General features: G+C 47.4%; 1 protein-coding gene across 1 annotated transcript; it reads left to right on the plus strand.

The window, feature by feature from the left end:
- Positions 1-223: 223 nt before the first annotated feature.
- On the plus strand, positions 224-18,369 carry LOC142586191 (amine sulfotransferase-like). The gene is made up of 3 exons (XM_075697445.1): positions 224-619; positions 7,125-7,689; positions 18,191-18,369. Exons 1-3 carry the CDS (start codon positions 224-226, stop codon positions 18,367-18,369), a joined length of 1,140 nt encoding a protein of 379 aa, XP_075553560.1.
- The last annotated feature ends 7,337 nt before the right edge of the window (positions 18,370-25,706 follow it).

Here is a 25,706-nt window from a genome sequence, read left to right on the forward strand (position 1 = left end):
CCAAAAATACCGTTTTTGCAGTGATGTTATATGTAATAAATATCCTTCATGTGGCTCTCATTCAATGCTGCTAAGCCAACCCACGTACTTTACCCTTTACCAACGAATAATTTACGATAACCGACGTTTTGCGCAGATTTAAGAATAGTGCCTTAAAGTGCCAATGTTTGTTCATATCCGCAGGACCAATAAAACCTTCTTGAAAAGTGCAACCGGAAGGGAGATGGTTGAGAAGCGGCTCAAACCGTATGCGCAAATCGTCGACGGCATGCCGAGGTGCCCCTTCGCGACTCCGGAGTCCATCAGGAATGCTCTGCAGTTTGTGACCAAGAAAGGCGACCTGTTGCAGGCGTCATTTCCCAAAAGCGGCACCCACTGGGTCCAGTACATCACCCAGTTGATACTCAATGACGGGAAACCGCTAGACACGTACGAGCAGTTCACTAAACGGGCCCCGTTCATTGAATACCACGTGGACGCTGCTAAGCACCAGACCAGCGCACCAGTGCGGACATTCTGCACTCACCTGCCCTTGTGCTCGGAGAAGCTGAATCCAGAGGCGAAATATGTCTACGTGGCTCGCAATCCTTGGGATGTCTGCGTGTCCCTTTACCATCACGTAAGCGAGTGTTGAAAAATGCAACGTGTTATATTTTTGCGCTTTGCTCAATTTTTTTGGGTTAGCGAGTTATTGCTTTGCATTTTAGGCCAAACTCTTTTACACAAGAAATCAACATCCCTTATTCATTAGTCATTTTAAATAGCGGAGATTTAGTCAACCAACTGTGATTATCACTAGCCCGTATATAAAAGAAATTAATGGGCAGCTAGGCCCAATAACAGAAAAAATAAATAAGTAAAAATTGGCGGCCCATCTATCATTTGAAGATGATTGATACGTTAGTACAATCCGCAGTATTTCTTAAGCCGGGTGTTTAATTAGCAATTATATGCTTTTATGCTATGGTGATGTTTATTCGTGAAAGTGTAATATGCTGCGCACTCCCGACAATTTCCCCATTCGTGTAGGTCACGCAGTCGTCATGCCGCAAATCCACGAGGTGGCGATAGCCTTGCTATGTTGCCCAACTAAATGTTGGGAAAGTAACCACAGAAAAGCTAGAAAGGTGTGATTTGATAATAGAACTGTTCATTTGGTGCTGAATATACATTGCAGTAAAGATATTTGGTATACCTTCTTTTATCAGTGAGTTTATTGGAGACAACATGGCGGGCAGTCTGGAGACCTACATGGGTAACAAAGATGATAGCGCGTGGAACTATCTTCCTATCACACCAACGTTTCGATTCAAAGGGTTCGCGAGGCTTCGGGTGAAAAGCGGTCCCAAAGCAATTGTCAGCAACATAGGGGAGCAGTGACGGAAACGCGACGATTTCGAGGAAACAAACACCAGGACGCTAAAACCGTTCCTTAACTAAAACATAGCCGCACTGTGATTGCATTCAATGAAATAAAATTCCTAATGAACTTTATATACGTGTAGCCAGGATAGAAAATACAACTCACTTTTTGTTTACCTTTAATATAAATGCATATGTTTCATGACCCGCTAATACAGGTGTACTTCACGCCGCTATCAAATACAGTGCAATACAGCTCCTGAAGGCACGCATGTAGTACAGTTAAGCTGTCACAAAACGCCCCTCTCTCATGTGCTGCTTTGCTTGTCCCCCTTTGTTCGCATTCTCGTGGGGCGTTGTTGGTATGGTGCGTTCCATCGATGTTCAAAGTGTTCAGTCCGAAGTAATGACTCACTGCCGCCGTGTAATCGTTTAACTGCCTTCTTGTGTTTGGGCTGGTCGACAAGCCTGGCGTACGATGACACGACCAGCCCTCAGCGCCCGAAACCACCTTCGGCCTGTAAAGAAACGATATCATATGCATAGGGCTGGTTTTGACGCCCGCGCGGCTTACATTTTGGTGCAGTGTTTTCCACGTCAAAAGCTCGAAATGTTCATTGACTTGAATTGCGGCTCATTTGGAAACAGAGCTCCAATTACAGGCCACGAAAACAAATTTTGCGCCTTTGAAAACCCTAATGCCGTCACATCTGTTTCTAACGTACATGGCGTTACATTATTCTTCCGCCGGAAGTATTCCCTCGTCACACAGATGGTGCTGAACCCTTCGAACCGTCGATGAAGCGTCACATTTCGAATGTATGGACTTCTATGAGAGCTTCGCTAACGGGTCCCTAGAAATGCTAGAAAAGTTGCCCTTCCTAAATGAACTATGCTCTTGATGGCGCATGTTTGCTGCAATGAGGCGACTTTTGTACCACTTGTTTTGTAACCGAGTAAATTGGTGGAAAACATAGCCACCATCCACGACACAAAAAAGGGTAACAAAGAATGTAGTGCTTGGAAGCGCCAAGGTCGAACTCGATCGGTGTTAACGAGCGGCAGCACCTTAGTGGCGTTTCAACGACTCTGAAGAAGCGACTTTCCTACTGTAGTGCGGGACGCAAGCGCGGCTGGAAATCAGCAGAAAGAAGCGAGTGATGCGTCCCTGAAGAACAAGCAATAACTGACTTTATTTGTGTGTTCAGCCTCTACGGCTTGGTTGCACACCCTCGCACCACTACCCTTTCCCGCACACTCTGCGATAATATTCATCGAGTCAAAAGGGGAAAGGGTGTCTGGCTGCTGCTGTGCGACCGTGAGGCCGCCACATCATTTCCCCTCCTAGTGAGTTAGCGAACGTTCATAGGACGATTTAAATTGTTCACAAGTCCATACGTCGGGGCGCCCTGGAGACGCGTCCACTGCGTGTCCTTGTGGCTTGGCGTGGTTGGTCGAGTAGAGCCTTGGAGGGTGGTGTCAGATGACGGCGCAAGTGAAGCGGTGTCTGCTTCTTCGATGTGCGCTGGCTTCAGCTGATTGAGTGAAAGCACTTCGTGACGACCGCGCACGTCGATAGTGAACTGCTCCTCACCTCGACGATGCACTCGGAATGGCCCGTTATACGTTGGTTGGAGTGGCCGATGAACTGCGTCGTGGCGCACAAACACGTGGGTGCACGAAGCGAGTTCTGATGGTTCGTATACCGCACGTGGTGCTGCCCGTCGCGGTGGCGTAGTGCGAAGGTTTTCCACTATGTCTCGTAGCCTAAGTGTGCAGGCTGTGGTAGCTGTACAACGGTGTGGTGGGCTGCCCGTGAAAAATTCTCCTGGAAGGCACAATGTCGTTCCGTAGACCAGTTTGGCCGCGCTGCGCCGATGTCTGTCTTGACAGCTGTCCGGATTCCCAAGAGGATAAGTGGTAGTGCCTCCATCGAGCTCCGCTCTTCTGTTGCGGCAAGTGCAGCTTGAGCTGGCGGTGGAAACGCTCCACCATGCCGTTGCTAATCGAGTGGCAGGCCATTGTTCTCATGCGAGAAGCACGAATGAAACGCGTAATGCTGGCGAATAGTGATGATTAGAACTGCCTTCCATGGTCCGTTGTTGTTATAGATGGTGCACCGAAACGAGCAACCTAGTGGTGCAAGAAAGCGCGGGCAACCGTGTCAGCTGTGATATTCGCTAAAGTTATGGCCTCCGCCTAGCGCGTGAATCTGTCAATGCACATCTGTAAATAGGCATTCTCTTGGCAAGGCGGCCCAGGTCCGACAATGTCGAGATGTACGTGGTTGAAACACGCGTCTGGAGGCGCGAACGTTGCCGACGGGGTCACAGTATGTCGATGAATTTCGGCACGCTGACACAGTATACATCCTCTTGCCCAGCCACGCATGTCTCAATTGATACCTTGCCAGATGAACCTTGCTGTGAGCAACTTTTGCGTAGCGTTGATTCCAGAATGTGATAGCTTGTGAACAGAAAGGAAAATGCGGTGACGTAGATTGGCCGGCACGAAGGGGCGTGGGTTGCCCGTAGAGGTGTCGCCGCAAATCTGGTCACCTGATCCCGGAATCTGCATCCACTGTAGCTTGAGGGCCGTTTTTGTTGTTAGGAGGCTTTTTAGCTCTTCGTCTTCTCTTTAGGCTGTTGCCAGCGCGTCGAAGTTAACTTCTTCTGGAGCATTGACGACGTTTATAGCGCTCCGCGACAGGGCGTCGGCAACGACGTTGTCGCTCCCTTTTACGTGGCAGTTGTCTGCGGTGAACTCGGAGATGTATGCCAGTTGCCGAAGTTCGTGGGCCATGTGCGTGCCACCGTCCGAACGCATAGAGCGGAGAACATAGTTCAGCGGCTTATGGTAGGTTAAAATGAACTCGAAGCCTTCCAAGAAGTGCCGGTAGTTGCGTATACTCGAGTAGACGGCCAGCAGTTCGCGCCCGATGGTACTGAGCGGTGCTCAGTAGATGTCAGCTACTTTGAGAAGAATGCAGTTGGGTGCCATGGGAGCCGTCGCTCAGCTGTCGCAACACGGCGCCGATGGCTATTTCTTAAACATCGACCATAAAACACTGGGGAATTCCTGGCCGTGGGCATGCCAGGAGAGTCGCAATTGCCAAAGCCTGCTTGCTTTGGTTGAAAGCCCTTTTCGCTTCTTCGCACCAAGGCAGGTCATTCGAAGATCCTTGCGTTGCCTTGAGCAGTGCGTGAAGTGGTTGTATGATATGGGCACATTTAGGCACATATCGGCGGTGGAAGTTTAGCAATCCGAGAAATTCACGTAGTTGGCGCTTCGTGGTTGGCAGTGGAAAATCTTGTATGGCCTGCACTGTATTCCCTAGCTTGAAATGATGTTGTCCAGGAATGATAACTCAGGCACGCGGAGTTCTCTTGGCCGCATTGACGACAACGCCGTGCTCAGATAGGTGCCGAAAAACAATTCGCAGGTGCTCTTCTTGTTCTTCTGAGGAGGTGCTTGCGATAAGCAAGTCGTCCAGGTAGGCGTGGCAAAAATTGAGGCCCCGTAGAACACCGTCGATAAGCCTTTGAAACATTTGATCCGCGTTGCGAAGGCCGAATGGCATGCGCAGGAATTCGAATAGACCAAAGGGTGTAGTGATAGCAGTCTTTGGAATGTTTTCCGGTGACACAGGTATTTGGTGGTATGCCCGCATGGGAGATCAATTTTTGAAAAACTTTGGCCCCACACAGACCTGCCAGTATGTCGTGAATATGTGGCACGGGGTCCCTGTCGAGCGTTGTGACACTGTTCAGCGATCGATAGTCACTGCAAGGACGACAGTCACCCGATGATCGCATAGGAGCCATGTGAAGTGGAGATGCCCAAGGACTGGAAGAAGATTGGATGATACCCAACTCCAACTTATGGTTAAATTCCTGTCGTGCCACCGCCAGTTTATCAGGCGACAATCGACGTGGTCGAGCGCGAACCGGTGGTCCAGTAGTAGTAATGTCGTGAAACATGTTGTGGTTTATTGATGATCCCACTTGGCACTGGTGCGTCAGTTCGGAACATTCACTCAGTATGGAAGTGAAACGAACAGGACCTGCTGGCTTGATCAGCGTAGGGCTGAGCGGCGTATGTCTTGAAGGCTTGCCTTTTACATTGCTTTGTGACACAGAGTCCTGAAACATCCAGTTATGCACGCCGACTAACAGTCCGAAATGGCGCAGAAAATCCGCCCCAGAATGGCGAATTTCACGTCGGCTACTATGAAAATCCATCGTAGCGTTCTCTGCAGGCCCAGACTGACGGTTAGGGAGCGGTTTTCATAAGTGGCAATGACCGCATTGTTGACTGCTTGCAAAGGCGATGTGTTCGGGCGCTTTCGGTCCGCGGGCGATGCTGGAAGTGCGCTCACTTCGGTGCCTGTGTCGACGAGGAAGCGGAAACCCCTGTTGTGGTCGGTTAGGAAAAAAGACTGATGAGCGACGTTCTTGCATGGCAGAAACGCTGGTCGCCCTCAGCGACTGCCTGGGGCCTTTCCCGATAGCTCGCAGGGTGGTACACATTTGTGTGCAGCATTGCCGAACTTGCGAAGGTACCAGCATTGTTTTTGGCGTTTCATAGGCGACTGCGGAGCAGTCTGACTGGTTGACCGTGACGCGGTATGGAGGGCGGTCACGGAATCTACGAGACGCGAAATTTCATTCATCTCTTGAGGCTGCTCATGTGGAGAGGGTTCGCTTGTGACGGCCGCGATAGATGTCGGAGCTACCGCCATGAGCTTGTCGGCTAACTCAGCCAGCTTGAATCGATCGTTCTTATTTCAGGCAGTCATGACCATTCTGACGTTCGGGAGGATTTTCTGTAGCAATATTTCTCGGAGCAGCAGGGTGTGAAGACCATCCACTTTGCTGCCCAATAATTGCTGCATATGACGCAGCAGCTGGCTTGAGGTCCTGTCGCCGAGGTTGGCTTCGTCTTGAAGCTGTTGTAGCCGTTGGCTTTCGGGGGGCGTGATCCTGAGAATGAGTGTTGCCTTCAACGCCTCGTAAATATTGTATGTTGGTGGGGAAAATAGCAGGTCTCGAATTTCGCTAGCGTTTGACGGGGCAGACTGCTCACCACATAATGATATTTCGTGGTATCTCATGTGATGCGCCGTGCAGTGAATTCTGATTCTACCTGAATGAACCACAATTCAGGGTCCGCAGTCCAAAATGGAGGCCGTTTGAAGTCGAGGTTGGGGAGTGTCGGAATTTCGGTGCTTTGAGGTGTGACCATAGCACTTGCTGCTCGTCCAGGTCACCAATGTAGTGCGGGACGCGAACGCGGCGTAAAATTAGCAGAAAGAAGCAAGTGATGCGTCCCTGAAGAACAAGCAACTACTGACTTTATTTTTCTGTTCGTTCAGCCTCTACGGCTCGGTTGCACACCCTCGCACCACTTCCCTTTCCCGCACACTCCGCGATAATATTTTATCGAGTCAAAAGGGGAAAGGGTGTCTGGTTGCTGCTGTGCGACCGTGAGGCAGCCAAATTAGCATGTCTTTATTGCTGTTGTTTTCTTTATATTGAAGTGTAGCACAGGTCCATTTGCGCATAACACGTGAGCCTAGTGGCCGTGAATGAGGTTCGTGTTCTGAGGCACGGACACCAAAAGACTGCGTGAAATATCCTGAAAATACTAATCGTATTAATACGTAAATCGGCATCATTGTGTGCATCAAATGTGTACGCTGGGAAATAGGTGCAGTTGAAAGTGCTAATCAAACGCTCTTGTTTTGAATTTTTACATTGCAGATGACTTCGCTTAGCTTCTACCAATTCCAAGACGGCACGTTCGACGACTTTCTGGAGTCTTTCTTGACAGGCTCTCTTCCTTATGGCTGCTACTTCGAACACCTGGAGGCAGGCTACTTGCTCAAGGGCAAACCGAACGTTCTCTTTCTCACGTACGAAGAATTGAAGAGAGACATACGAGACGCGCTACTTCGTTTGGCTAACTTTATCGGCGAACACTACGGAAACCTGCTAAAAGAATGTGGCATAGAAGGGCGCACACAGTTGGACGCTATCGTACAAATGAGTAGCGCTGAAAGCATTAGAAAAGTCATGGCGTTCGACCTCGGCGGGCATCCCGACCCGGAGATTGACAAGCAATTGAAGAGCCTGAGCGTCTCGTCGAGAGTGACCAACGGAGGAGACGCAAAGCGCTATAATTTTGTCAGGAAAGCCAAGACGGGAGAGTGGAAGGAGCACTTCTCGCCCGAGCAGCTACGACGCATGGAGGCCAGAATCGCGGAAAACACGACTTGTTCTAGCGTTATTATGGACCTTTGGAGCGACATACGAGCAGAGGCGTTGAGTTTGTGTTGAGTATGAGCCTGCGAACGGTGTGATCCTTCACTAGTGTTCCCGACCATTTTCTGTCCGGTAATAAAGTATCTACAAGTTGGACAGCGATCTGATACATGTAATTTTTGGGTAGAGGGCATGCAGTGATAGGCAAATACCCGAAAGAAAAAAAAAACCTGACCGCATATTTCCGTGCTCCACTGCAAATGCCGCCTAGGATCATAAGCGGGGCCGTGCTATGTCAGTAAAGGCAAGCAATCAAAAAAACTTTTTGAACATTATTGAGCAAGGATATGTGTTGCTATGTCTTCTCTGCTGGGCAATAACTGGTGTGACCTAAACCACCAATTGTCATTGGTCCTTCAAAGAACCGCAGTTATTTTAGAGATGTTGTTGAAAGGGGGTATGAATGACTTGTCCGTTCTTGCGTAGTACGCCTGCAGTGCAGTTTCTCCAGCCTTGGTCAATGTGCTTTCTTATTCCTCCGTAGTACCAGTTCAATGTCCCAATTTATATGCTTGAGTAAAACCTATTTGTTTTATCAATTTTCGCTGGAGTGCTTTACCGATGCCGCCCATGCAGGCATACGTCTGAATAATGACGCGTCAGTTGGCAATAAGCCCATGAGGTTCGAGCGATGGTAGTGAGCCCTAAATATAAACAAGCTGAGCGCCTCTGCATTCTGCACTTCCCACCGTCCATAGGCGCCGACTACGGGGGGGAGGGGAATTCGGGTCCCGAGCGCCCTCCGGAGTTTTCCGGGGGAGGGGCTGAGCCTGCGATAGCGAAGCTCATCCGCCCCTCCTCACACACACACACACACACACACGCACACACCCACAAAGTGTCATTAGCAGAGTTGTGCCACCTACACGATTTGCGGTTTCTTTTGACTTGCCTATACCTTTCCGCCTAAAATTTTAGTGAGGCTAATAGCTTGCTGCATCGTGTTGACACGAACATGCGCGGCTTCTCATTCATAATTTGGCTACATTTTTTCAATCCCTGACAATAGGCTGACAAACACATGAGAAGTGTCAGCGGCAGCTGGCTCATCTGTATTTTCTAAAATCAACATTGATTTAAATTTCCACTGTAAACACTATGCGCATACGCAATGCACCTAAATATATACACAAAACAAAGTTTATAGTATTTTTTTCAAATTGAGGAGGTAGCCAATTAACAATTATTTATAAAGGTATGGATAGGCTTTGCCTAGAAAGTGAATATGTTGATGCGTGTTTACCACGTTTCAAATTGCTTTGCGTGCTTATTTGACTGTGAAAAAAACCTGCAGACCTCAACGAGCCCTTCGGCAGAGTATCTTACCAAAGGCGTGTGAAATTCACGTGAAAGTTAAGGGTTTTAATATTACTTCTCGTTCCCATAGGCAATTCTAATTACTCATGAAAAAAGAAGCTCTTCTAATAATTTACAGCGTTTATTAAGGATGAAAACATTGTCACTTGCGTGCAGAGGTTATAAATTTATACAGGGTGTCCCGATTAACCATGATGCACCAACAGTTTTAAAAAGGTTCAATTGCATTACTCTACGATAACCTAGTGCATATTGTTTCCACTGGGGCGTAGTAACCGCTACAGATTTTTTTAGTTACTCATATTTGTTTTGGTAAATGTACGTGATTTTCTAACTCGAGAGGTACTAGTCTAACTATAGAAGTGACTCGCCGCAGTTGCTTAGAGACTATAGTTGGTGGGCTGCTAAGCACGAGGTCGTGCTTAGCAGCCTCGGCCACGGCGTCCGCATTTCGATGAGGGCAAAATGCTAAGATACCCGTGTACTTAGATTTAGGTGCTCGTTAAAGAACTCTAGGTGGTCCGAATTTCCGGAGCCCCCACTACGGCGTGCCTCATAATCAGATCGTGGTTTTGGCACTTAAAACCATATTATTTATTTTTTTAGTTATAAAGATGCTCATGGATGCATTTGTAGGCACAGCCAAGGCACATTAAACTGCGGTACTTTCAGCAAGTTACTAATTACGTACTAATTTTTTCGGGCTAATAAGTAAACTCCGAGAAATAAAAAAAAACATACCACGTCGCTGCGGCCCCACCCGCATCATAAAGCAGCGCCCTCGAACAGGCTCCCTTTGACTTTGACCATTACAGTCTTTGACCTCGGGACCTCCTCCTGTATAATAGTGCCTTGTACTATATCTTGTCCATTAATAATAAAACCTCAAAAACCTCAAAACCTCAAAAGAAACATGTCGTGATCGAGCTATAGTGCCCTATCTGCAGCGCCCCGGCCGAAACGACACATCGCGTTTGGTGTTGGAAACAAACTGTGATAGCTGTTGTCTTAGCATAGATAAAGTGCATGGATGGTTCTTCTTTCTTTTGTTGCCACAAAGCCTATCACCAGAAAAGTGAATTGATAACTTCAGTGCAACGATTTAAAGGTGCGTTTTGTTTCGTCCCCGTCGCAATGTCTTTCTCTAATGAGCAGAAGGCAGACATGATCCTTGCCTTGGGTGCTGCAAATGGCAACAAGAGGAAGGCCGCAAATATACATCAGTCATGGATGAGTGGCGGTATACCAAACGCATCGACTATTATCAGAAATTATGAAAACATGAGACAAACGGGCAGCTTCCAGAAAGTGCCGCGGGGGACTCTACCTTTGAGTCCTAGCCTACGCACGGATGTTCTAGCATTTATGGCCTCAAACCCTCATGCTACTGCACGGGACGTGGCCGCCCAGCTACCAATTTCCAATTCATCGGTTTGGAGGATTCTAAATCACTCAGCCCTTCACTCGTATCACCTTAGCCAGCACCAATGCTTGGAATATAGGGACCTGCAGAATCGTCTAGATTTCTTGAACTGGGTCCACACAAAAGCCTATGAGTCACCGCACTTTTTGAACAACATCATGTGCACAGATGAAGCCAATCTTTGAAGAAACGCCCAAGTAATAATGCACCAATTGGAGTGACAACAATGCACACTGGGTAAAGCGCACTCATCACCAGAACCAGTGATTGTTGTATGTGTGGTGCGGAATTTAAGCCGGTGGCTATAATCCGTCACGTCTCCTTCGATCGCAGAATGACTGGACAGCGTTACGTGGACGAAATCCTTGAAGGAGTGGTGGATGAGTTTCTCAGCGAAGTCCTGTGCCACATCTCCCACTATTGTGGTATCAGCAAGATGAGGCGCCAGCACACAGCAGCAGCCGGGTACGAAACTGGCTGAATGCGACTTTTCAGGCGCAATAGGCTGGAAGGTACGGACATGTATATTGGCCGGATAGGTCACCTAACCTCTTCCCACTCGATTTCTTTCTTTGGCGAGAGAGAAAGAGAGAGAGAGAGAGACTCTTTATTAGAAAAACTGAATTTTCCCGGCGCGTATACAACCGCTGGCATGCTACTCTGTATAGGGATGGGGAATTGTATTAAAAGATTGCAGAAGAGAGTTGAAGAAAAAGAGAATAAAAATAAATATGAAATGTGCAAGTAGACATGATACTGATAGTTACAGGTGACATCGCGGGTAAATTTAGGCTTTTGTATATGAAATGTAGAATCTTTAAAGCTTTCCCATTAGACCTATTTCAGACAAATATTTGAACAATAAATCCCAAACCCGCCGCTCTTTTGAAAGGCCGTGCTTTGGACCTAGGATGCTGGGTTATGTTAAGGGATGATGGCAAATCATGTCCATTTGTTGCTCAAAAAAGTGTCTCTCGTCGCGGTACTTGGGGAATTCTAGTAATATGTGCTCCATTGTCTCTAAGCTGCCACAGTTATCACAGTAGGGGTTAGTGGCAAGCCCTATGCGATACAGATAATTGTTCGTGTATGCCACGTTAAGTCGAAGACGATGATACAATGCCTCTAAGTGTCGAGAAAGTGGTCGTGAAATTTTCGGTCTCATTTCTGGGTCAATGTACCGCAGGAAGTTATCTTTGTTAAGCGGCAGATTCCAGATGCGGTCTTTTCCTTGAGAGGCATATTTTTTCGCCATGTTTGAAGCGTCGGCTTTTGTAAAAATGTTCTTCGGAAATTGCGGTATTGGAGTCCATTTCGGGCACCTTCATCCGCTTTTTCATTTCCCGAAATACCGGCATTGCGAGGTATCCACTGAAACTTTATGCTGTGCCCAGCAATCTTAGCCTTGTGGTGAAGATAAGCAATGTCAAATGCTGCAGGTTGATTATTACAACGCATGTGTCTGTTGCACATATTTTGTAGGACTGCTTTTGAATCCGTGAAAATCACCCATGTCTTTGGCGGCTGCAGTCGAAGTACATAAGCAAGGGCTTCCTTAATGTCATATAGCTCATATAATGTCATATATAGAATCGTTGCCCTGTAGAGGGAACAAGAAGTCCGCACGATGAGCGATATGGAGTTGTAGAGCAATCTGAAAATGTGCGTTACGGCTGCGTATTCTTTGTGCATTTATTCCAAAGCTATCTGATAAGCCGCTGCATGAAGCATTTTCTTTTTCGCACGGATTCTAGGGATATAAGGCACGATTTCCAGTGAGGACCATATCCATGGTGATATGTTTCGTGGCATAATTTGCAACGCCTGAGCAGGAATCGAAATATACATGCTTCCGACGGCCTCTCCAAAGCTAGATATAGCACGGGTTCTAGAAATATCTTTTAAAAATTGGTTCTTCGTATGAATGACGTATCGGAGGTGAATTTTAAGTGTCTCCTCTGAAGATAGCACTTCAAGAGGCAGTCATCCAGCTTCTGCTACAGTTATTGAGCAGGACGACCCCTTCGGAAGTCCTAGACATACGCGAAGGCAGTTGTTCCGTGGTGCCTCAAGATTTCTCTTGCTTGTGGGAGACATTTTGTGCATGATTGGGAGGTAATACCGTAGTGTTCCGTCGACGTATAGGCCTTATGTAAGAGCACGATTGATCGACAGTTGCTGCCCCACTGTGTTCCGGCTAAAAATCGCAACATGTGCGACGCCGAGGAAATCTTCTCGCTCAGTTCTTTCACTTGAGGCGACCATGTGAGGTTCCTATCAATCGTCACTCCAAGAAACCTTGGCGTCTCGACCAGTGGCGTAGGAAGAAATTTCGTTCAGGGAGAGCTCACGCAGCGGCTCGGCCGCCTCCATATAGAATGTGTTGCGGGATCCAGTACACTATTATTAACTGCATTGCCATTGCAAAAGATGCTGCAAAGGAATTATTGAACGCTACGCATCGTCAAGACAAGTAAAATATGTATTTCTTCATAAAAAAAAATACCCGTATGTCTCAAAAACTGTCCTCGAAATAACTTATATCACAGCTTCCGTGTTTTCTGTCTATTTATTACGTAAAGAAAATATCACACGAACTTTCCAATTATATCAATTTGAAACCAGCAAAACAGTGCATGCCGCTGATATGAAAAATGTAAAGGTCATGAAATGAACAAGATGAGGACAAATATTTTAAAGAAACTTCGTTAACCTCCCTGCCTTTATCTCATTTGCATCTCTCTCTCTCTCTGTGTCATTCAAGAACCGTGTTTACATTTTTGTACTTATACAACGACCAAGGAAAAATCTCAATGACGCTGTCCTTTGTTAGAATGTATTGCGCAGGCGCTGCTGTCATCCGTCGTGTATTGTGAGTAATTGCACCGAAATTATAGTCGCAACAGAGAGCGCATATAAAAAGCACGAGTTCTGAAAAATATGCGAGGGCGAATCAAATGAAAGTGAGTCAAAGCGAATATATGACAAATGGCGTATTTTAATTAAAAGTAGTATCCATGAGCATTTATATATTTGTACCACTTACTAACGACTCGCATGATTCCCGTCTCACAAAACTCCTTGGGTTGCTGCTTCAAAAAGTCTGTAACTGACTCTTTCACTTCATTGTCCGACACGAATCTGGTTCCCTTGAGCTGACTTTTTTTTTTCAAATGCTCAAAAATGTGGAAGTCAGAAGGCGACAGGTCTGGGCTGTATGGCGCATGTTGCAGCGTTTCCCACTTGAACTTTGCCAGTTTTGTGTTAACCACATCAGCGTCGTGGTGACCGGCATTGTCGTGGAGCAAGATGACCCCATTTCTCAATTTTCCACGTCGTTTGTCCATGATTGGGACACGCAGCCGATCCGACGTTTTACAATATCAGAAGCGATTTATAGTCTCTGCAGGTTTACCAAATAGTCCCTGAAAATAAAAAAACAGGTCAACAACACCTTTCCGGCCGAAATGACGGCCTTTGCTTTCCTTGGCGGTGGTGAATTCAGATGTTTGCACTGTAAGCTTTGCCGTCGTGTTTCAGGCTCGTAGTAGTGGCACAATGATTTTTCTCCGGTCCCAATTGCAAAAAAAAGTCGTTACCCTCATTGTGATACCTGACCAGACGAATCGAGGCAGCGCCGAACCTCTCCGTCTTCTGGTGGTGGTTAAAATCATGGGCATCCATTGCGCACACAAGGTGCGATAACCGAGGCGTTCATGAATTATGTTACCAGCCAAACCGTGACTGATTTTCACGCGCCCTGCCAATTCATCGATGCGGATCCTCTCTTCTAGTCTAATCAGTCTTTTCGAATTGTGTTGGGGTGATTGCACGGAGACGTTGGCACGGTGTTGGATCGTCTTTGCGACGTTTGAACCGTTTTCTCCAACGCTTCACGGTGGCCAATGAAATGCAATGGTCAACTTAACACGGCAGCCATACGGCGACTAATTTCTTTTTGGGAAACATATCCAGCTGCCAAAAACCTCACGACACCACGCTGTTAAGCTTTTGGAGTGTCTTTTATGCCACGAAATCAAGTTCAGCCCAGTGTACGAGACCATTAAAGGTCCCTCACCAGGCCGCATAGCAAATTTTTGTTATACGCTGGCAGTTGTTACGTGTCCTCTAGGGAGTGTACTGCCGCAAAAAGTTATCAAATCGGCTGAGTAATAGCCGAGACAGAAATATTTCAGAGCCGCGAACCCATGATTTCAGGGGGCGAGCTCCACTGCATAGCGAGAGACTCTCTCCAATCACCTTCTAGCCTCTGCAAGCGCAATTCTTTCCCTGCGTTCCCCCATGCCGGACCTCGAAGATTGCGTAATGCGTACGTCATGGGCCCCGCCTTCACTATTCTTTTTCTCCTCGCTTTTTTTTTTGCAGTGGACTTTCCCTGGCGGCGTTGCGCGCGAGCTGTTGTCTCGTTCGATCAGCCCACAATTTTGCACGTTGTGCACAAGGACACATGACTAGCGACATAATTCTGATTCGTAATTCTACACGTATGCTGAGGCCGAACAAGCGGATCGCAGAACGTGATCACGCGCTGAAATACGGCAGGAAATAATGGCATAGTTTTGGTACCTATGCACGTGACTGGAAGACCGTGAGAACAAGAAGACAAAGCGGAAGTACATCTTTCTTCCTTCGGTGCGAAGTAACACAAAAAAAAACACACGCAGGCATTCCGTTTGTGTATTTTATTATTTCTCCAAATTTCAATTCGTCAATTCAAGCAACAGATCCCACAGATAACAGATGTTGTCTTCAATAATTCTCGAAGTCACGTGTCAACACGAGCGACATCACACTGCGGACACCAGTACGTAGGCGCAGGATCCCGAGTACATCCTCGTCCGGCTTAGAGCGCGGCGGCCACGAGGAGAAGAGAAAACGGCGTTCGGTTTGAAATTTCAGATCTTTCCGCGGCGCGTAGCGATGTAATGCTTTGCAGACACGATCGTTATCGCCCAATGTATGCTATGCGCTTGTCAGCTCGAAATCGCCATACCTGGCGAGGGGCCCTTTACAGAGCCTTTATCTCACACTTGCGTGTCACTTTTGTAAATGAGAGATGACTCTGTGCAACGCGCATGCCTCGCACATAATGAATCGAACCGTTATTGCGCGGGGTGGGTTGGTTTACTTTCATTTGACACTCCCTCGTGCATTCGAAATGCGAATATGCAATGAATATACAAATGCGAAGCTACAACTCGATAATGGGCAAAAAAGTGTCACTGGAAACAAAGTTCACAGCCCCTATGCACAAAACCTCCCAACAATATATTTAAATATGCGTATAAGTCTCCAATATATCTACGTATCTAAGAAAAAGTCCCTATTTAATGCATCAAACAAGGCGTATAAATATATTGCGCAACAACAGATTCACAGATCAGCCCCCCTCCTTGCTCCACTTCCCCTGATGTATCGCGCGCGACAGGAGGCGGCGCACTTCCTCCCCGCTTTTCTCCCTTGCGCGCGCAAGACTGAGCCGCCATCGTCAGCTCAACCACGTCTCCTTCTTACGCTTTCACTCGCACATAAAGCAGGCGGCTCGCGGTCACGATGTTATCGCCCTCGGACTTTATGCGGAAAATGAGGGCGACGGCGACGGCAGGAATGCGCTTAGAGTGTCCGTATAATTGTTATCGCAATAATATAAGAGTATGCGACAACTGAAGCATCCCATGGCCCATTACTTTCCGCAGAAGAAGAAGTAATAAAATTAAATTTTCATCATGCGACAGTTTGCTGCGCCACAACAGACAGACAGACAGACAATGAACTTTATTTGATCCTCAGGAGCTTCAGCGGAGGCCCCTATCGGGGACCCGCGGAAGCCGCTGGCCGCGTCCAAGTCGGGGCAGGAATACCGTGATGTTCCGCCCTTTCTCGGGCCCTCTGGATTGCCTCTAGTTGTGTCTGGAGCGATGGGCTCCGGAGTGCCTCTTCCCAGTCAGCTTCGCTGGATAGAGGGCCGTTAGGTAACGCGGGTCATTGCCAGAGCATGTGCGCTAAGGAACAATAGATCTCCTTACAGTCCTGACAGCTCGAATCGACGTCTGTGTAGATACGGCTAATAAAGCCCAGCGAGGGGAATAAGCCCGTCTGGAGCATTCTAAGTGAAACTGACTGAGACCTGTCTAACTTCGGGTGAGGAAGAGGATAGGCCCTTCTGCTAAGCCGATAGTGAGATGTTATGTCGTGAAAAGTAAGGAGCCCCCGCAGGGGCGTCTGCGTCAGCAGGCGTTTGGTGTGTTGCGACACCACGTACCCGAGCACACGAGGGTTGGACCCTCCCGCGTGTAGCCGTGCGCGGCTTAGCCGTGTCTGGGGAAAGGGGGATCCTGGGGGTTGAGCTGATGCTGGGTGTTTGGACCTTTAAGGCCCCCCGGTGGAGGCAACACACCCCTTTGGCATCTGCTTCACATAGACGGCACCCCCGGACTGACCCACCCGGGGGAAATCGGCAGTCGCCTTTTCCTGTCCTCCTCTCCAATCTTCGTCTTTCTCTCCCACTTTTCCATTTTTCCTATCTTCTCTTCACTTCTAATTACTTCCGTATTCCTGGCGGCAAGGGCGACCTGGTGTAATTATCCAACCTTGGGTATTTTATAGTAGGTTATAGTGGCGATGCATAGCTGGCGTCTTCAGGCTTCCAATCCTGTAGCGTCCCCTTGTTGGGCTCCGTGGTGGGTGGCCACCATCGCCGCCGAATTTTCCAATTTTTTATGGCAGAAGCTTTTCCCCCATTACCTGATCGCTCCCTGAAGAGGGGGCGCACCGATTCAACAGTTCAACTTTTTCATGCAACCGAAAGTGTCCTTCCCTAAATACCACGTCGTCCACAGCCAGCACGAAACCAAGACAGTCCGAATGATATCACCATTTCTTGTAGCTAAATCTATCACAGAAGCAATAGGCCCAGGTTATAAACTTACGAAGATGGGAAGTGGCGATCTTCTACTAGAAGTTCGCGACAAGCCACAATATGACAAACTATCAAAACTTGTAGCTTTTGGGGACATCGCCGTTTCTGTAGGACCACACAGGTCGATGAACACAGTGCGCGGTGTCATCTCAGAAGATGACCTTATCGAACTTACCGAAAGTGAATTACTAGAAGGATGGCAAGAACAGAACGTCGTCAAGGTAGAAAGGATAAAAATAAGGCGAGATGACAAAGAAATACCAACCAGGCACATAATCATCACATTTGGAACCAGCAACTTACCAGATACAATAGAAACAGGATACTGCAAACTGCGGGTAAGGCCATACATTCCTAACCCACGCCGATGCTTCAAGTGTCAGCGGTTTGGGCACGGTTCGCAAAGTTGCCGAGGGCGCACTACCTGTGCAAAATGTGCATCAAACGAGCACTCGACCGACACTTGCACTTCCGCCACACGTTGCGCTAACTGTGAAGGGGACCACCCCGCATACTCTCGTTCTTGCCCATCATGGAAAAAAGAAAAACAAATAAACGAAATCAAAGTCAAACATAACTTTTCCTTCCAAGAGGCGCGCAAGCGCTTCTCGTTGAACCAATGTAGTCCATCCTACACCGATGTGGCGCGCCGGGGGGCAGCGCTACATCATTCGGCGGCCGCCCAAGTCACACGGAGTGTGACGGCGGTCACGCCATTAGCCCCCCCCCCCCCCCCGGCCGGAGCAGCCAGCGCTGTTCCAGCCCCCGCAAAGAAGGAACAGCAGACCCTCGGGCCTGTTGAACCCAGGGCCACTGCCCGTGCAGATCGGCCCACCACTCCCCCGAAAATCCCCGCTCCGCGGGCAGTATCCAGCGCCTCAGACGAGTTGATGGATACGAGCACAAATACGGCGTCTCAGACGCCCAAGGAACGGCGCGGCTCCGTCGAGCGCGCCGGGAAGAAAGAGAGAGCTCGCATCAAGGGGCCTGGAAAGGCCTCGTGAGCTAAGCTATATTTCTTAGATACACAGCACAAAACACATACATTATGGATACACAGATAATACAATGGAATGTGAGGGGTTTACTCCACAACCTAGACGACATTAAGGAACTTTTACATAGGTACACCCAAAGGTGCTGTGTGTCCAAGAAACACATCTTAAACCTTCACAAACAAACTTTCTCCGACAGTATGCCATTTTCCGGAAAGAGCGCAACGACGCCCTTGCCTCGTCTGGCGGTTTGGCAATAATTGTAGATAAGGGTGTTGCATGCCGGCACTTACAGCTTAAAACACCCCTAGAGGCAGTTGCAATCCCTGTGATATTGTTTAATAAACTAGTAACGATTTGCTCACTATATATCCCCGCGAACTGCCATCTTTCAAAAAGGGAATTACAAAGCTTCATTGATGAACTGCACGAACCTTATATTGTCGCCGGAGATTTCAATGCACACAACACCCTTTGGGGAGGTTGTCGTTGTGATGCCAGGGGACGCTTAGTAGAAAACCTCCTCTTCACTACAGGTGCATGCTTACTAAATAATAAAGAGCCTACATTGTATAGCGTGGCAAACAAAACATTTTCATCGATCGATTTGAGCATTGCCTCTGGTACACTCGTACCGTATCTAGAGTGGAACGTGCTTAAAAACCCATATGGGAGCGATCATTTTCCAATTCTCATAAAATCAACAGAACATGATCAATGCTCCCCATGCGTCCCCCGCTGGATAGTCGAATCAGCCGACTGGCGGCGTTATAAAGAACTCACCCGCATGACTTGGGAAGACATATCTGCACTTTCTATTGATGACGCCGTGGCATATCTGACCGCATTTATTGTTGATGCGGCGTCACTGTGTATCCCTGAATCAAATGGATCATCCACTAGGCGACGTGTTCCCTCGTGGAATGCGGAGTGCAAAGAAGCTCGTAAAAATCAAAATAAGGCATGGAGTCACCTTCGCAAATCTCCAACTGCCGAGAATCTTATCAATTTCATGAAAATAAAGTCACTAGGTAGAAGAACACGCCGCCGGGCAAAACGGGAAAGTTGGCAAAAATACACCAGTAGCATCAATTCATATACAGACGAACGGAAAGCCTGGAATAGGGTCAACAAAATAAAAGGCCGCCAAACTCACCCTCTACCTTTAGTAAACACACAAGGAGACACTATTGAGGACCAGGCTGATTCGCTAGGGGCACATTTCCACTACATCTCGAGCTCATCCCATTACTCAGATACATGTCTAAGATATCAGCGACAAGCGGAACGACAGCCTCTGATCCGGAAAGGAAATAAAAATGAACCTTACAACCGGCCATTTAACATGGTGGAATTTCAGGCTGCATTGAACTGTTGCAATAAATCAGCTCCTGGAGGCGATCGAATAGTTTATGAGATGATAGAACACCTACACGCCGAAACACACAAAACACTACTATCACTCTTTAATTCCATATTCTCTGCCAGTTACATTCCATCTGCCTGGAAGCAAGCAGTCGTCATTCCTATTCTTAAGGAGGGCAAGGATCCAACTTCGGTCTGCAGCTACAGGCCTATAGCCCTGACAAGCTGCCTATGCAAACTCTTTGAGAAAGTGGTAAACAGACGGCTAATCCATTATCTTGAAAGTAACAATATACTAGACCCGTTGCAGTGTGGTTTTAGGGAGGGTAGATGTACGACAGATCACCTTGTCCGTATGGAGGCGAATATCCGAGATGCCTTCGTGCACAAGCACTTTCTATTAGCCGTATTTTTAGACATGGAAAAGGCATACGACACAGCCTGGCGTTTTGAAATTCTTCGTGATCTGGCTGGTAAGGGTGTCAGAGGAAATATGTTGAACCTGATCCAAAGCTACCTCTCTAATCGTACGTTCCGCGTGAGGGTTGGTCAAGTGCTGTCTCGTCAATTTACGCAGGAAACAGGTGCGCCACAAGGTGGTGTACTGAGCTGCACGCTTTTCATCGTAAAAATGAATTCCCTTTATAGCGTCATACCATGCACAATGCTTTATTCAGTGTATGTGGATGACATACAAATAGGATTTAAATCATGCAATATTTCTATCTGTGAGCGACATATACAGCTTGGCCTAAACAAAATATCTAAGTGGGCTGACGAGAATGGATTCAAGTTAAACCCCCAAAAAAGCACATGCGTTCTATTCTCTAAGAAGAGAGGTATATTACCTCACCCTGTTGTCCATCTTAATGGACAACCACTATCTGTCAGCCACGAACATAAATTTTTAGGAATCATTTTAGACTCTAAGCTAACATTTGTCCCTCACCTTAAGTATCTGAGAGCGAGATGTCTGAAGACAATGAACTTACTAAAGCTCTTGTCCCGCACATCTTGGGGAAGTGACAGGAGATGCCTTTTGAACCTCTACAAAAGCCTTATAAGGTCCCGCCTCGACTATGGAGTAATAGTATATAATTCTGCTGCGCCTAGTGCTTTAAAGATGCTAGATCCCATTCAGCACTTGGGTATATGCCTGGCTACAGGCGCTTTCAGGACAAGTCCCGTAGAAACCCTGTATGTGGAGAGTAATGAATGGTCATTACATCTCCAAAGGACATATTTAACTTTTTCCTATGCTCTGATGGTCAAATCAGACGTGCACCATCCATGTCACTCATCTATTCATGAAGTGTCTACAGCCAGAATATTTCATAACCGCCCAGCTATTAGACCTCCGTTGAGCCTTCGTTTGGCAACACTGACAGAAGAAACAGGTGTCTTAGTCTCAGAGAATGTCCTAATGGCACCCACCCGCCTGCTCCCACCATGGGAATGGCAGACCATTGAATGCGACGTCTCTTTCGTAGAAGTATCTAAGAGGGCGCCAGAAGCACATATACAATGCCATTTTCGTGAACTTCAGGAGAAGTGCTCCTGTACAGAATATTATACAGACGCTTCCAAGTCCGCTAAAGGTGTTTCCTACGCAGCTCTGGGACCTTCATTTTCAGTATCCGGAGCACTAAATCCCAACACAAGTATATTTACAGCTGAAGCCTACGCTATACTCTCGGCTGTTCAAAACGTAAGGCTCACAAAACTTGCTAGGGCAATTGTATTTACAGACTCATTAAGTGTAGTCAGAGCCCTACTTAAACCAAGAAAATATAAAAACTCAGTTTTTAGTGAGCTGTACAGTCTGTTGTGTTCCCTATATATGTGCAATCAAGTGATTGTGATATGCTGGGTACCTGGTCACAAAGGTATTAAAGGCAACGAAGCTGCTGACGAAAGCGCTGGGTCAGTAACTTTTAGCGATGCAGATTCAAATATCCCCATCCCTGCCACAGACCTAAAGCCTTTTCTACGCAGTAAATATAGGAATCATTGGCAAGGCGAATGGGATAAACAAGCAATGAATAAGCTTCACATAATAAAACCAAAACTGGGGAACTGGGTAAATGGGAAAATAGCAAGGTACAAGGAAGTACTTCTTTGCCGATTAAGGATTGACCACACATACGGCACCCACTCTCATCTCTTGACTGGGGGCGATCCTCCAACTTTTGTTAGATGCGGCAACAATCTCACTGTCCTGCATTCTCTTATTCAGTGCCCTGCAATAGAAACAGAGAGGAAAAAGTATTTCCCGGCTGCATACCGCGAGAATTTACCCCTTCACCCTGCATTTTTTCTTAGCGATGAACCTCTTTTTAATCTGCAAATAGTCTTAGAGTTTTTAGCCGAAACGGACACCGTGAAAATCATCTGGCCAGGCAACTTTTAAGCACATGACTAACAGCTCTGCATTCAAGGGCTCTCTTGAAACTCTGGTGTCAGTGTTATGGTTTTTATTGCATCATCTTTTAACGAAAGCCCATTGCCATAGCACACATCACATCCTAGTTACCGTCATTATTTTACCACCTATATATTCCACTCCACTTACAGCGTAAGGTTTTTAGGCCCTTTTACAGCCATATTACATCTACCATGGTGAGTTCATTGTGCATGACATCCACAATACATCGTCAACATTACCACATGTCATGGCGCTCTTTGGTCAAACCTGGCCCTTGCGCCATAAAACACCACACATCATCAAAAGTAAGGAGCGGATCGTTCTGTTGGATTTCATCCTGTCCCCATAAGGCTTCCATGCCGCCGCGGCGCGTTAGATCTCGCGGACGGTCATGGGCAAGCTCATTGCCACAACAATGCCTTTTTTTTTCTTTTTTTTGGACGGTGGCACGGAAATGAAAAAAAAATGCAAGGAAAGCATGTTGGCCATAATCGAATGCCTACATCGGGCACCTAATGCGGCTACCAAAAGAATATCGAAGAAAACGTGAGACCCTCGGTCCACAGACAACCATAGGCATATTGCTCGGTATTCTACACCGTCCAGAGAAAATTTTGCTGAGGTTGCGCTCAAGCGAACGCGTTGCAATCCGTCGAGTCCCAGCAGCGATGGCAGCGAGCGACCATGCAATGCTTCTTTTTCTCGTCAGCTGTCCAGAAAGCGTCCAAAACTATGCCAGGCGAAAATCCACTCGGCCAGAGAAAAACGAACGCGCATCAAAGTGCGCCTCGCGGTGGTCGGGGCAACACGAGAAAAACGCATGCGCTCTCGCTGGTTCCGGCAGCCCGCGGGTAGCGAGAACAAAAAAAAGAAGAAATAGGCTTAATGTGGTCCTCGCTAAGAAAAGTCAAAGTATAAAAATAAATAAGACCGTAGCTACCTTTGCTGGCTTTAGTGTCTTGACATGGATGCTTTGGCGAAGGTGAAAAAAATGTTTATATTCTTTTCTCTGACATAACGGCACAAATGAAGCACGACAACACTTAATCACATCGGACCTCACTGCGTGCTTTGTCAACTTGTCGGATAGTGTGTTGATTGCGGCTTGTCTCTTTGTATGACCATGTACGACTTTAGGAAAGTCAATGCACCTTTGGTGTCAAATGTCTGTAAAAACATTAAACCCACAAAGTTCCGGAGTTGAAAATCTAAAGCACGACTTTGGAAATGTCAATGCACTTTTCGCATCAAAAGTTTATGAGAACTTTATGCCCACAAAGTTTAGGAATTGAAATCAATGAGCTCCGTAGATTCGGCGGCCTCCGCGAGATGCCGCGACGAGCCCACTCACCATCAAAACGTCCTTGAAACTTCCTGCTAGGATGGGGCTCCTTGCGTTATGTGACTCCCGGCGCATGAGCATTACCGCGAAATACAGCCCGATTTCGCAACGTTCGCAAATGTCTTGTCGACCGTGAAAAGGACATTCTAGACAAAATCCAGAATGATTTCCGGCACCGGGAGTTGTTTTGGTCGACGGTGCGCGACAGCAGGAAAAAATTTCGGGGGAGGGGGGGAGCTGAAGCCCCATAAGCCCCCCTCCCCCCTGGCTACGCCCCTGGTCTTGACGTATGCAGAAGTACGACCTCCCAACGCTAGTGGGTATTTTTCCATACACCTCCGCGTGAAAGCCATAGCAACGCATTTGTCGGGGGACAATTTCAGGCTCCTTGGATTTAGGTAGGCCGATATATTTGCCAGCGCTCTCTGGAGACGTTGTTGGGTGGTACTGCGGCAACGCGCCGCGTTCCAAATGCAGATGTCGTCCGCATATAGTGATTTTGACGCCACGATGCAGGTTTCTTCTCAGATGAATGAGGACTAAATGAAATAATACCTGGCTTAACACAGCTCCTTGTGGCACTCCCTCCTCGACGGCATAAAGCGTCGTGGGGCCATCGTGGGTACACATCAAAAGTCGGCGTTGTTGAAGGCAGTCGTCAATCAATGCATAAAGCCGTCCTCCAAGACCAAGGGTTTCCAAAGCGTCAAGTACTGCTTTATGATAGACTCAATCATATGCTTCCCTAATGTCCAAAAATAACGCAGTAGGTGTGTTTCCACAGACCAATTCCTCTTCAATTGACGAGACCAAGGCAATGACATCATTGGTTGCGGACCTATTTTGCCGGAAGCCATTCATTTCCTCCGGGTAAACTTTTGTAGTTTCTAGGAACCAATTTAGTCATTGTGAATCACTTTTTCGAATAGCTGCCCTACGCAACTAAGCAGAAATATGGGTCTGAAGGAGGCGTAATTTGCCAGCTGCTTCCCTGGCTTCAGTGTAGGAATAACTTTGGCAAGCTTCCAGTACGGGGGAACCTTCCCAGTTATTCCCCCCATGAGGTGTTGCAGTACTCCTGAAGGCGTAGGCAGATGAGTGCCATAGATTTGCGAGTGCTTCATAACTAACACCAACATGGCCAAGTGATGTTCGCCTGTTTGCGTTGCAGATTGCTGCCGTGAGTTCTACAATTGTAAATGGTAATTCTAAGTCAGGAAGGGTTGATCGAGGTGGACTAAGCTGGTGACTTGCAATTTGCCGTGAAGCTTGTGCCCCGCTGGAAAGAGCCTACAGTACTGCTCTGCCACCTCTTTCAGGGATGTGCGCTCATGTAATGAGACGACGATAAAAGGATAAAGCTGTTGCCGCTCTTTTCGAACGTCTCTGACGACTCGCCAGATTTTGCTCAGCGGTTGTCGTATGGCCAGCGCCCCACAAAAGTCCCTCCGCCTTTTTCGGTTCAGTTTGGCGAGATAACGCCGTATATGTCTTTGTGCCCGTCGACAAGCTCTGAGGTCTTCGATATTCTTAGTACGTAGGGGCTTCCTTTCGGCATGCCTTCGAAAGACCCATAACCTTTGAAATTCCTCGTCGTTAGTAGGCACATTACAATGCTTAGTGGCAGAGCGGGTACTTTGTTTGAGGCAATGAACTATCGTTGGTAATAATTCTGCATTCGTAGTCGAGGCTGTGATCCCGTTGTCAACGGCTGCTGTGTAAGCTTCCCAGTCTCCCTACTTCAGTTGCTTTTCTGGGTGACGTCGGCAAATGAAGGGCAGAGATTAGGATCAGGTAGTGCACACTACCTCGAGTCTTCAAATCTGTACACCATCCGAACATAGGGGCAACTTGACTTGATGAGAATGTGACGTCAATACAGCTAACAGTTTTCGGATTTTTCAAGTATGTTATGCTGCCATCGTTCAATGGCTTTATATTGTACCTTGCAACAAGCTTTGCCAGATTAGCACTCCGAGCACATGTATGTGAACTGCCCCAGATCTCGTTATGCATGTTAAAATCGCCACAAATAATACGTGGAGATTGAGTGCTTGTCAACAAGTTTTCCAATCTTGACACGTCGAAAGGTGGTCGTGGTTCTAAGTAGACGCCGGTCAGGGTAAACACTTTAGATGTGATCGCTGTGGTTGTTCAAATATATTCATTCGTGTCATGTGGTGCTACGTCAATCACACAGGTGGGCACGTCGTT

Source organism: Dermacentor variabilis, chromosome 6 (assembly GCF_050947875.1).
Source record: "Dermacentor variabilis isolate Ectoservices chromosome 6, ASM5094787v1, whole genome shotgun sequence".
NCBI classification, from domain to species: domain Eukaryota; kingdom Metazoa; phylum Arthropoda; class Arachnida; order Ixodida; family Ixodidae; genus Dermacentor; species Dermacentor variabilis.

Bases quoted from the DNA above. Each gene is read 5' to 3' on its own strand.
- LOC142586191 (XM_075697445.1), top strand. From the start codon at position 224: ATGGTTGAGAAGCGGCTCAAACCGTATGCGCAAATCGTCGACGGCATG. The intron at 620-7,124 runs GTAAGCGAGTGT...TTTACATTGCAG, and splicing joins GCGTGTCCCTTTACCATCAC to ATGACTTCGCTTAGCTTCTA. The intron at 7,690-18,190 runs GTTTGTGTTGAG...CTGCCCGTGCAG, and splicing joins CATACGAGCAGAGGCGTTGA to ATCGGCCCACCACTCCCCCG.